General features: G+C 40.1%; 1 protein-coding gene across 3 annotated transcripts in view; it reads right to left on the bottom strand.

The window, feature by feature from the left end:
* Window positions 1-13891, bottom strand: part of LOC121269655 (arginyl-tRNA--protein transferase 1-like) — a 90195-nt gene that overhangs the window by 57775 nt on the left and 18529 nt on the right. For all 3 annotated transcript variants that reach the window (XM_041174429.1, XM_041174428.1, XM_041174430.1), the window contains one exon: window positions 823-886. In XM_041174429.1, coding sequence (XP_041030363.1) covers window positions 823-886 — 64 coding nt within the window. The remainder of the gene's footprint in view (window positions 1-822; window positions 887-13891) is intronic.

A 13891-nucleotide genomic window follows, 5' to 3' on the forward strand; every position in this document is an offset into this window, starting at 1 on the left:
AAATTTTCAATTAGCACCTAGCCGTAACAGCTTTTAATGGGAGAAAGAGTTCCAGATTCCACTACCCTTTGTGTGAAGAAGTGTTTCATGACATCACCACTGAAAGACTTGGCTATAATGTTAAGGTTCACTCCCTTTTTTCTGGGTTTCCCTGTGAGGGGTAATAGATACTGTCTAGCCTATCAAATTCTTTAATCACCATAATTAAATCATTTCTTAATTTTCTATACTCATGGAAGTACAAGTCAAGTCTTTATCCTCATAATTTAACCTGTTTATCAGGATTGCAGGTTCTCCAAGGGTGCCTTGCCTTCGACAAGTGTCAGACACTGGCACCTTGCACTGGCACTCAGACTCTTTGTCTTAAGGTAGACACTGGGCTAGTTTGCTCCACCCACTCACAGTCAAGAGGCAGAAAATCTAATTAGAGGTGGGGAGATTATTAGATTATGAGTGATCACAGATAGCAATCAAGAGTGGAAGTTGCCAGTCTTTTGTGCCCTCCATCAAGACTGCTAACAACTGCAGCATTCCAACCAAGATGAGCTAACTCAGCATATATTGAGTATTAAATATGGGACTTCCATTCCATCTATTGCTCAGTACTGCACCGGGCAGTGCTTTTCCCATTAAGGCATTCGGGCAGCATGTGGGGTTATTGGAAGGAATGAAGACTGAAATTGTTTAAGGAAACAGATCCGTACAAGTCTCCCAGGTGTCAAGCCTCAACTAAATTTAACTTGCTCTGCGTCAGATTCCCTACAGACCTGTAGAATGTAAAACATCCTCAGTTTCTCGTCAGTGCCACCAACACTCACTCACCTGACCCAGCCTTTGTTCAGCAGCAGCTGGTAATCGTGGACTGTCAACTTGTGAGCCATGAGACCTGCAGAACGAGGAACAAACACTTAGTAAAAGGCACTGCTTTCACTGCAGAGTTTCCTATATTATGCAGCACCCTGCACTGCTTCCAATGTACAACACTCAGAACGTTAGGGCTTGATCAACAACAAAGACTTTTGCCGTAAACTAATCTTTGCTCCACATACCATCACTCGATGCTTTCTCCTCTGTTAGCAGATTATGGGTTCATGTCCCACATCAGAGATTTAAACCTATAATGCAGGTTGGTGCTCAAGTGCTGTACTGGGGCAGTGGTGCACTGTTGGGAGATACTGACAATATGACGTTTACGCCTAAGAGCCATCAGTCCTCCCGGGTCAATGTAAAAGCTCCATTGACACTATCTCAAACAAGCACAAGGTAGTTCTCAGTGTCCTGGCAAATATTTACTCCTCAATCAATGACCTGAACGCAGATTATCCAGTCATTGTCTCCTTGCTATAATAATAGAGATAAAAAACAAAAAACTGCGGATGCTGGAAATCCAAAACAAAACCAGAATTACCTGGAAAAACTCAGCAGGTCTGGCAGCATCGGCGGAGAAGAAAAGAGTTGACGTTTCGAGTCCTCATGACCCTTCAACAGAACTGTTCTGTTCTGTTGAAGGGTCATGAGGACTAGAAGCGTCAACTCTTTTCTCTGCTGATGCTGCCAGACCTGCTGAGTTTTTTCAGGTAATTCTGGTTTTGTTTTTTTATTATCTCCTTGCTGTTTGTGGGAGCTTACTTTGCACAAATTGCTTTTTGCATTTTCCACATCACAATAGCAATCACTTTTCAGATACACCTAATTTTCTGGGAAGTGCTTTTGCCGAATAGCACATTAGAGATCAGGAACACTTAGGGCTGGATTTTACAGTTGCAAATTGGATGGGCCAACCCCTCCATGCACATCAACTTCAAATACAGCAATGATGGTGCACGTCAGCAATATGTTGTCATCATGCCAGCCTCTGAAATTACAGGTGTGTAAATCTGAAGCCTGCCTGCCATTTTGAAATTGTAGATTAACAAGTTATTGAGCTGGTTAAAAAGCCAATTGTATGCAAATTTTCATTGCCTGCCACATTTTGCGGACTTCAGATGGGAAAAAAGTGTGGGAGTGTTTTCTGGCAGGAATGGCGAGGCAGCACAAGGACAGAAAGAAAGGCCTGCCACTGGGACCATGGCTGAGTGTAGCCTGATGGTGATGGTGTCAGCGTCAGTATGATTTCTGCCTTCATTTGATTTTCTTGAGCCTTTCATATGAATTAAAGGCAGAGTCAGAGAGAAGGGGGCCTTCAAATTTGTAGTCGTGACTGACTTCCTGTTCACCGTATAACCCCTCTGCCGCATGATGTCCCTGCCTAGACTAGTCTGAATGGGCGCAGAGCCCCCTTTGCACCATTAATTGGCCGTCTTCCCACCAGGCAGCAGCTAATTGACCATCCAATGCTTGATTCCCCAAACTGAGACAGCAGCGTACTCAAACAAGAGGCAACACCTCAACGAGACCCATAACCTTCAATAAAAGGAGGGAAGAGAGTGAAGGCAAATTGTACAGACTTCTATCGCTGATCATTTGAACATATTTCAAAAAAAAACTTGACCAGTAATGGAACTGAAAATGAGATGGCCAAAACTTCACTAGGACACGATTTGCAAAACATAGCTTGGTGTAATTATCAATGGCTTCAGCAGGAGACTGTTTGATTGCATTCACAAATAAGAGATGCCGACTGTATTTGTAGATTAAACACACCCACATATGCACACATACTTCTACACACATGAACTGCACTCAGTCTAGCTGTGTCAGCAGAATAGTTACACTGTTATGGTTATATTTGAATTTCCAGCTGTACTCCACCACAGCCTAACAAAAAAGTTAGAACAAGTCTCTTTATACAGCTTCAACAAATAGCAGTCTGGTATCTTTTCTCTTTTCAATTATACTAACAAATACATAATTATTTTGCAGAAGTATTTTCTTGTTACTGTTAACTATCTTACTAAGTTTATCAAGGAGTATCCAATTTATTATTCAACAATAACTGAAGAATTTGGTTTATACCATGTACCCACAGCTTTGGAATCAGACTGATTCGTTCCCAAACTTTTTCCAAATGAGATCCTTGCAATCATCAGGGAGCTATTCATCTTGGCTGGATTCATGGCCTTCACCACAGAGGCAGGCGGGGTCATGGATGTTCATACTGCACTTCAGGAAGTGCTGAAAACTGCGTCCATCCACAATGGCTTGTGTTGTGGTCTCCGGGAAGCTGTCAAGGTGTTGGACCAGCGACAGGCTCACTTGTGTGTCCTGGCAGGCAATTGCGATGAGGCACAGTATGTTAAGCTGGTAGAGGCACTCTGTGCTGAGCAACCTGATTAAGGTTGATGACAACAAGAAACTTGGTGAATGGGTAGGCCTGTTCAAAATAGACCGAGAAGGGAAACCTCGCAAGGTTATACGCTGCAGTTATGTTGCTGTCAAGGACTCATAAGCCAAGGATGTCATTGACAACTATTTCAGAGGAAAGTGATATGTTTTATAAATAAAAACAAAAGCTAATTTTCTTACTAAAAAAATAAACACTGCTGTCAGCAGTGATGGTCTTCACCTTATTAGATATATGAGAGAGTGCTACTGCCTTTAGTAATGCCAAGGGCCACCTACAAAGGTGACTTCTAGATCCAGAAGAAATTGGAAACTAACCATAGGTTATAGCAACAATGTTTTAGTTAGCCACATGCATTCATTGAGTAAAAAAATGCCTTACAAATGATATGGGTAAACGCACTTCACGTGTGTATAAACTGAACAAACATCTATCCTACATAGTGCAAAACTTTGCAATCTTTTGTTTCAACAGCAAAGTTTGTAACCCTAGCATGATGTATTGACACAGCACATTTTAGTGCCGCTAATAGGGTTTTCACATATTACAAATTACAGTGCTTATACTTCAAAAGGACTTCATTGGCTGAAAGGCACCTTGAGCTATCATGAAACGCCCTCTACAGATGCAAGTCTTTGTCGCTTGCTTGTAATATGCTATCAGTGAATTACTGGCAATGGCTACATGCTGGTGGTATTAATGAGCACGAGAGGTTAACCCACAAGACAACAGGAATTAAGGGTTTTTTTTGTCCAGGAGTTGCAAACGGTACTGGCGTTATCAGAATGATTGCTGATTAATGTTGATTCACACAACAACATGCTTCGGACCCTCGCTCTCTCTCTCTCCACCCAGACCCTCCCCCACTCCCATTGCTTTTACTGATTGTACCCTTATCCAAAATCATTTCCCCTTGTGTTGCCAATGGTGATTTCAAATCCAATCCATAGTATTAATGAGTAGACAACATACACAACCATCACTACAAAAAAAGGCACTTTTAATGATGCTGCTCTGATTTTTGGACTGCCAATGATTTATATTCTCACCTGGTTCTAGGCTCCTCCCACGGGGTGGATAGATTTCAGGTCGACTTAACCGCAGGAGAGGCCCTATGTCAGTCTGCCGATGATGGGAGAACCTCTCCTAATTAAGTCAGAGGGCAGAAGGGTCTGATGTGGGAGACCTGGGCACCGGCAGCAGGATGACAATGAAGCTCACTAACAAGCCAATTGACATCCATTATACCCAAGGCACCACAATTTAGTGGTGTCTCAGGGATTTAACAGGAGCCTCCCAAGCTTTCCTCAAGTACCCTCAAAAGGCTGCCTAGCGAACCCTGCCAGGTCACCAGCAGCCTACTAGAGGGGGTCCTCATTGTCAGGCACTCTTTGGGACTATACCTTAGGAAGGGAAGAGGCCACTGAAAGCCACCCCCTGCCCTTGTTTCCAACCTCCCTGCTCCCCTTATCCCACGAACCCCACCACACGAACCCCCATCCCGTCCTCACTGTTAACTTTGGCCTGGTCTTTCACAATGTTTCTGGGCCTCTTGTGGGTGGGGAGTTGGGGGGTGGGGGGGGGGGGAGAAAGGTGGGGTGGTGGTAGGGTAGGACTGAGTCTAAGAGATTCTCCCACACAATGCCATTAAAGGTGCAAATGCAGATAGGCAAAGCCAAAGAATAATCATTAATATTTGGGGTTTATAATTAGCCAAGGGATGGGATACTTTTTAAAGTTTGTTCATGGGATGTGGGCGTTGCTAGCTAGGGCAGCATTTATTACCCATTCCTAATAACAACAGTTCTAAAGGGAGATGCCAGATACTGGGACTAATTCCAGTGGAACAAAGGAGGCAAAGACGTAGAATTCTGCCATTAACACTCACTCTAGACCAAAGCTTTGTTTCCTTTCTCTTTTGTTCCATGACATTTTTGTTTTTTTAAAACTTATCCCAGGCCTTACCTTATATTCTACTCCCCCCACTTCAACAGTATAAAACCCACAGGTTTCTACCTCCTTTCAGTTCCATAGACATATTTGACATGAAGCACCCTATTTTCTCTCTCCATTGATACTGTCAGACCTGCTGAGTTTTGACAGCACTTTGTTTTTATTTCAGATCGCCAACATCTGCAGTGTTTTGCTTTTATGTAAGGCAAAGAGAAGGTTTAACAGAGATTTTTAAAGTATAAAGACTTTGGTAAGTGATCGGGAAAAATAGATCCTCCGGTTGCAAAGTCAGCGGCTTGAGGTCTTCAATTTAAAATGGAATAAACCTCATTGCATAGAATAGCTCGTCACAGGGATTAGCTAAAGCAGCATGTCTTAAGGGAAAAATGAACAAACATCTGAAACAGCAAGATATAAAGCAATGGGGCAAGCACAGGCTAATGGAATTATTCATGGATTGCTCGAGCAAAGATCTAGTACAGATTAATGGATAGTCTTGTGCTGTAATGTTCTATTTAGAGTCAGTACAGTAAGAAATTGGGGTCTTTAAGAAACTGGTATTTTTTGTATAGTATGGGACTTTTATGAGATTAGCCAAACAGCATTGATTATCTCTTTGGAAAGGCAATTTCTAAACACCTTGACTACTAAACAGTCCCTGGAAACAACAACGTCATTTGGTTCAGGCTGCCATTTCTAATTTGGTAGGATGGTGTCTTGTGTACCCCCCTTATATAAGCAAGTGTTAAGAAAGGGCCAGAAATTGACCCTCAGCATGGTGTGAACTAAAAAGCTGACCTCAAGCAGGGTAACAAATAAAGGAGGTGGCAACCATCCTGACATTTTGGGTAGCTGTCCTGTATCCACTGGTCAGAAGGGTTTGAATGGATGATTGACACTGGGTAAGCTACCAACCCCCAGAAAAAGGGTATATTAACAAGTGCCCAGGGACAGTGCGCAGTACTGGTGAGGTGGCAGTGCTCAGCAGACAGCCACATTCTTCAGAGGGAAGAGGAGGGAGACGTAGAGAAGAGTTCCCTAACACTTCGACAAGGGAGCAGAATGCTACTATTGCAGGCTACTGAGATCAACACACTGTGCCAACTGTTATGACCACAGCCGGTGTTAATTGCTACGCAAACCAAATCCCAGGGGGAAATTTGGTTTACAGGCTATACCCTTTTTTTTGTATTGTGATAACAAGATGACGACATACCGATCTCAGCAATGAGAGATCCAGTAACACTTTTGGGATTTTTAAAATTAGAAGTAAAAGTTTTATTAAGAATAAAAGAAAACATAAGCATAAACAATTACAGTTACACAATTAAGGTTAGTCTTACGAAATGGTGAAGAAAACAAGAAATTGTAATAGTTTTCTTCTGTTAATAACCCTGTCATATTTCTTATACATGGAAAGACAGGCTGTTGGGGGGGGGGTGTAAATGTGATAATTGGAGTAAGAGCCAGAGTGACGGCAAGAGTCTAAAACCAACAGTAAGAAGTGGTTTTGATATGTAAATGAACCAAGAGGAACTTAAATCAGAGTTTTACATAAAGCAATAACAGAAATAGATTTGAATCACGTTGTTTTACTTCAAAGGGGGATGTACAGGTTGCAAAAAGGCGTAAGTAAATAAAGATTTGATAACTTTATATTATTGAAAGCCTAAGAGTTAAAGCAAAAAAGAGTTTAATCAAGTCTGAGAAGAAAGTATTTCTAAAGAGACTGGTTGAAATAATGGGGAGATCAAAGGGAAGCAATGCATTTAAGGGAATACTGAAGCCTGTGAGGGGGTAGCTGTTAGGATCTCTCAGAAGACAGCAGGATAGTTGGTCAGAATTCCCAGAAGATCATGTGAACAAGCAGACCGAGAAAACCAGCTGCTGTCGGTCTCCGAGGACACCCCAAGGGGAAAGGCACTATGTGGTAAAAGTTACTGGAATTCTATAGATTTGGAAAATCTATAAGGATAGCTGAACAAAAAAGGGGATGGTTAGCTCTGAGGGTAGTGAAGATAGGATCACGTGGAACTGTTTTAAAGTACTGTTTACTATATGAAACCATTCTTGTGTTTAACTGTAATTGTTTTTTTTGTTTTATTCTCTTAATAAACATTTACTCTACTATAAAATCATCACAACTAGGTCAGGGACATCATTTCCTGATTTCAAAACCTTTCCTCATACTATGCAAATTTCTAAACCAATTTTGGTAGCTTTTTCAAATTTCCCTTTGGGATTTGGGCAGCTCGGCATTTACCATCACCTGTGCCATAACAAAATTGGGACCTCATCCAGGATTTTAAAAGAATAATTCCTCGATTGGCTTGGAATTGGTGAATTTAAAGACAATGAGGGTGTGGAGTATACTGAACCTGGGGTGGCACTGTGAGACTTTCAAGGGAGAAACTGCAAAACAGCTTTGGCAGTTGCTATAACTTGTCTGGGAGTAGATGTTATAACCCTGGATGGTTTACAAAAGGTAGCTAAAGCCAAGTTAATAGAATTGGCAGATAAGTTATAATTATGATTACCTGCAGGGGTAAAGAAAGCAGGCATGACTGAAGTAATACCACAGCATCAGAAATTGGAAGGGATACCTGAAACTAGTGAGTCACACTGGAGGTAGTGAGACTTCAGTTAGAAATGAAGAAGCTTGAACAAGCAAAGGATCTGAAGAAACAGAATTCGAAGCAAAAGAAAAAGGAACGAGAAAGAGCATTTCAAAGAGAACAAGCAGAAAGGCAGGAGAGAGAAAGAAAACAGGAAAGGGAATTAGAACTGAAGAAATTAGAAATTGAGGAAAGGGAGAAGGAAAGAGAATGGGAATATCAGGTTAGAGAATTGAAAAAGAGATCTCAGAAGCTGAGGGAGGTTCTGAGGATGAAATGACCACTTCCAATCTAAAACCAAGTAAGGAGATGTTTAAATTTGTACAAACTTTTCCAGTTTGAGGAAAGAGATGTTGAACCATTCTTTATCTTATTTGAGAAGATAGCTAAACAGATGAAATGTTCAAAAGAAATTTGGACATTGCTATTACAGTCTAGGTTGGTGGGTACAGCTAATGAGATGTATGCATCACTGTCAGAAGAAATATCTGGGGAATATGATGCACTGAAGGTAGCTATTTTGAGTGTCTATGAGTTGGTTCTAGGGGCATACAGACAGAACTTTCAAAATGAGAGAAAACAGCCTGGATAGGTTTATATTGAGTTTGAAAGAGTCAAACAAAGTGATTTTGACAGGTTGATAAGGGCACTAAAAATAGAGGGAACCTATGAAGCCCTTAGAGAAGTAATTCTTTTAGAAGATTTTAAAGCTTCACTTCCTTTAGTCGTAAGAACCCATGTGGAGGAACAAAGGGTTCGAACTGCTAATCAGGCATAAATCAAAACCTTTTTATTGACACCCTATTAAATCTGAGAAGGATAGAAAATGGGAAGGCGAGAGGAAGGTAGGTAGTCAAGAAAGAGAAGGAACAGTTGGAGATTCTACCTCAAACTAGGAAGGAAGGTGCTGAGAGTGGAAGGAATGTAAGAAAGCTTAAATGTTTTCAATGTAATAATATTGGCCATATGAAGTCAATGTGTTAGGGGCTTCATTGGAAATGCTGTGGATTATTAGGAACTATGAAAGCGGCTGTAAAGTCAGAGGCTTTAGAACAAGACAAACTGTTAGGATTTGTTCAAGCAAAAAAGCAAACACAAGTATTAGCCGAAGGCGTGAAAATGGGTTCACAACATATTCAAAGGAATGTTGAAAGGCAGGTTGCAGACATGTTTACAGATTTTGCCTGTAAGGGAAAAGTCTTTTCATGTGTACAAGGTGAAGTTGGCAAAGATATACAAATTTTAAGGGATACAGGAGCTAGTCAATCCTTAATGTTATGGGATAGTGATATGTATTGTCCAGAGGGGATTTTGCAGGAAAAAATATTAATGAGGGGAATTCATGGAGAAACAAAAAAGCATTCCATTGTGTAAGGTGAAGTTGAAAGGTAGCTTGAAAACAAGTGAAGTGATTGTAGGAGTAGTGGAGAAATTGCCTATTTCAGGGGTTCAATTTATCGTGGAAAATGATATAGCTGGGTCACAGGTGTTGGTGATGCCTACTGTAGTTGAACAGCCTGTGGAAAAGCAATCCACAGAAGTGTTGCAGGAAGAACATCCTGCTTTGCTTCCAGGCTGTGGGCTAACACGATCATGACTCATAAGTTGAGAGGAGAAGGAGGAATCTAGAAGATAGGGCAAAGAGACAGAAGTGCAATTAACTGAAACAAAAACAAAAATACCTGGAAAAACTCAGCAGGTCTGGCAGCATCTGCGGAGAGGAATACAGTTAACGTTTTGGGTCCGTATGACCCTTCAACAGAACTAAGTAAAAATAGAAGAGAGGTGAAATATAAGCTGGTTCGAGGGGGGGTGAACAAGTAGAGCTGGATAGAGGTCCAGTGATAGGTGGAGATAAAAGGACAAACAGGCGCTAAGGTGATGATATTATCTAAGGAATGTGCTAATTAAGGGTGGAAAGCAGGACGAGCAAGGTACAGATAGCCCCTAATTAGCAAATTCCTTAGATAATATCACCACCTTCAACACCTCTTTATCCTTTTGTCTGTGACATCTTTTGGTTATCTCCACCTATCACTGGCCCTCTATCCAGCTCTGCTCGCCGCCACCCCCCCCTCCCCCCACCCCCCTTCAAACCAGCTTATATTTCACCTCTCTTCTATTTTTACTTAGTTCTGTTGAAGGGTCATTCGGACCCGAAACGTTAACTGTATTCCTCTCCGCAGATGCTGCCAGACCCGATTTTATCCAGGTATTTTTGTTTTTATTTTGGATTTCCAGCATCCGCAGTTTTTTGCTTTTATTTTTGCAATTACCTGATACTATCTTTGATAAGATTGTTCAGGAAGATAATGGAGAAGAAGTTAGTGAGTAAGAATTCAGAAGCCACACTCTTGGACTGCATATCAAAGTTCAGGAAAATTGAACAGAGCATGTGAATTAGCTAAAGAGCATTTAAAAATATCACAACAGGTGAAGACAACAGAAGCAGATAGGAAGACAAAGACTCAGCTTTGTAGCCGGGGAAAAAGTGTTAGTTTTGTTGCCAGTATCAGGCAAAACCATTAAAAGCCAGGTTTAGTGGACCTTACCAAATTGAAAAGAAATTAAGTGAGGTGAATTATTTGTTAAGAACTCCAGATAGAAGAAAAACTTATAAAATATGCTCAAAAAGTGCTTTGATAGGGAGGTTAACCAAAAAGTAGTATTAGCAGTGATGAATCAAGAAAAGGAAGTGAGATGGAACATTCTGATATTGACTTTCCTCGAATTCAACTGGACAAAGAAGTGCTTAAGAATTTGAACAAAACACCGAGTTACCTTCCAGATAAGAATCAGGTGACTTGAGAGAGTTACTGCAGTCACATAGAACTATCTGTGGGGATAAATTTAGAAAATCAAAAGGTAGCTGTCCATGATGTAGATGTGGGGAATTCTGTTGAATTCTGTGGTTGAATACAGTAAAATTATTGCAAGTGCAAAAAGAAATTGTATTTATGTTCAAGAATGACATTATTGAGTTGAGTTGCAGTAACTGGAGTTCACCTATTGTGATGGTACTGAAGCCAGATGGAACACAAAGACTGCTTGTGGATTATCGAAAAATGAATGCAGTGACAAAAGCAGATTCATATCCTATTCAATGTTTGGAAGACTGCATTGAGAAAGTGGGACAATCAAAGTTCATTACAAAGATCGACTTGCTGAAAGGTTATTGGCAAGTACCTTTATCAGAAGGGGAGAAAGAGGTTTCATTTTCTGTAACACCAAATAGGTTCTATCAGTTCAAAGTCATGCTGATTGGTATGAGAAAAGGAACCAGCAACCTTCCAGAGGTTATTGGTGGACTGAGTAACTGTGCTGTGTACATTGATGATCTGGTGGTAGTCAGTCAAACACGGGAGGAACATTTACAGCATCTGGGAGAACTATTCAGTCGTCTACAAGAAGCTAATTTGGTGGCAAACTTGGCTAAGGCTGAATTTGCGAAAGCACAGGTCACATATTTAGCCATACTGTTGGACATGGTAATATAGCCCCATGAGATGTTAAATAAAAGGAGATTGATGAGTTCCCAGTGCCTTCAACAAAAAAAAAGGAAGTTTAACGATTTCTGGGCCTGAGTAGTTTTTACAGGAAGTTTTTGCCAAATTTTAGTACCATGGTTGCTCCATTGACTGAACTCTTAATAAAGAACAAGTTGTTCAACTAGGCAGAGTGTCAAAATGCATTCAAAAATCTGAAAACTGTGTTGACAACAGTGCCAGTTTTAGTGACACCGAATTATATCAAACAGTTGAAATTAGCTATTGATACAAGTGATGTAGGTATTGGTATTGTATTGTTGCAGGATGATGGTGTTTGAGAAGGAAACACTGAGTTTGGTACTGGCATAGAAACATTTTGAAATTTATGTTGCCAACAATTCATCTGAAACAATTGTTTACACTGACCATAATCCATTAAGGTTTTTGGAAAAGTTCTGAAACTGAAATGCTAGACTCTTTAGATGGAGTCTATTATTACAACCATTTAACTTACAAATTATACATGTGGCTGGATGAGAATACCTAATTGCAAATGCATTATCAAGGGTTTAAGCTGTAAGGAAGGTTGGACAAGTGAAAGCTGGGGACAAAGAGCTGAAGTGGACACTATTTTTAACGAAACCTTGGGTAAATTATCATGTTAATGCATGATAATTATCTCTATACACTATACTATTACATTATAAGTAGTAATTTAAAGGAAAGAGGTTGAGAAAGTGAAACTGTCTTTTTGAATTATGATGGTTTATTTTCTAAAAATGGAGTGAGGTGTCAAGAAAACAAGAAAGTGTAACACTTTTCTTCTGTTAATAACCCTGTCATATTTCTCATGCACTGGAAGTCAGGATGTTGGCAGTGTAAATATAGTAATTGGAATAAGAGCCAAAGCGACTGGAAGAGTCTAAAACCAACAGTAAGAAATGGTTTTGATATGTTAATGAACCAAGAGGAACTTCAGTCAAAGTTTTACATAAAACAATAACAGGGTAGCTTTGAATTGAATTGATTTTTATAGTTCAAAGGGGAATGCGCAGGTTGTAAAAAGGTGTAAGTAAATAAGGTAAAGATCAGGTAAGTTTATATTTTTGAAAGCCTAGGAGTTAAAACAAAGAGTTTAATCAAGTCTGGGAAGAAAGCATTTCTAAAGAGACTGGTTGAGACAATAGAGAGATCAAAAGGGAAGGAACGCATTTAAGAAATACAGAAGCCCACGTAAGGGGGTAGCTGTTTAGATCTCCCAGAGGACAGCAGGATAGCTGGTCAGAACTCCCAGAAGATCATGTGAACAAGGCAGACCCAGAGAAACAGTTGCCATCAGCCTCAGAGGACACCCCAAGGAAAAAAGGCACTGTGCGGTAAAAGTTATTGGAATTCTATAGATTTTGAAAATCTATAAAGATAGTTGCTGAACAGAAAAAAGAGGAAGGTTAGCTCTGAGGGTAGTTAAGATCTTGTGGAACTGTTTTAAAAGTACTGTTTACTGTATGAAGCCATTTTTATGTTTGAGTGTAATTGTCGGTTTTTTTTTTGCTTTACTCTTAATAAATGTTTACTCTAATATAAAATCATCACAAGTAGTCAGGGACATAATTTCCCAATTTCATAACTGCTCCCCATACTATACAAATTGCAAAAACCATTTTTGCAGTTGTTTCAGGTTTCCCTTTGGGATTTGGGCAGCTTGGCATTTACCATCAGCCATGTCATAACAAAACATTCCCCAAAAAGGCCCTTATAGTTGTTAACTACAAAAGAAATCCTGTAATATTAAACAATGCTAACAGCTGTAGCTTCAATAAAGGCATACCACATGACCTCTACCCTCATCCACTTTGCGGTGGAATCCACTTCAGAATAACACTGCTTGTTGCAGCCCAAGACCTTTCTGGTTTGACTGGATCATTGATTCAAGCTGCATCATCTCCCAGCCCAGAGCTTCAGCTATAGTTCAACAGCTCAAACAGTTCCAGCTATCTCTATCTTATGCTCTCTACAGTAGCACTAAAGTACCTTGTTTTCCTTTCATCTCCAGTTCCATCGTTCTCACACCTCTTTGAAACTCAAATCCTTCCAAATATAAAATCTTTTATGTCTCTACCTTGTCTTTGTTTTCAGGTCAATAAAATATAATAACCCCAGTACTATTTACTTGTGGAACTCCTGCAAGATGCAAACATGTTTCGTGGCACCTCTGTCTGCTCTTTAATATTCAAACAAACTCTCCACTTATCTAAAAATACAAATGTTAGATCTATCCTATTTACTTGTACCTCAAACTTAACACCTCTATCCTTCTTATATTTCAAACACCACCCCCCACCCCCCACCCCCAGACAACCTGGCTCCTATTAATCTCTTGCCCATCTTAATTAAATCACACACACACATCTACAGAATAACTCAATATTCCCCAACTGTCACAGGTCGTACACTTTTTCTGACTAATTAATTAATGCATCATATCTAAACTGTTACTTCTTAAGTTTATTATCTTAAAATTACTGACGAATAGTCAACTGCTTATCTTGAGT

The sequence above is a fragment of the Carcharodon carcharias genome, chromosome 25, assembly GCF_017639515.1.
Source record: "Carcharodon carcharias isolate sCarCar2 chromosome 25, sCarCar2.pri, whole genome shotgun sequence".
In the NCBI taxonomy this organism is placed as follows: Eukaryota; Metazoa; Chordata; class Chondrichthyes; order Lamniformes; family Lamnidae; genus Carcharodon; species Carcharodon carcharias.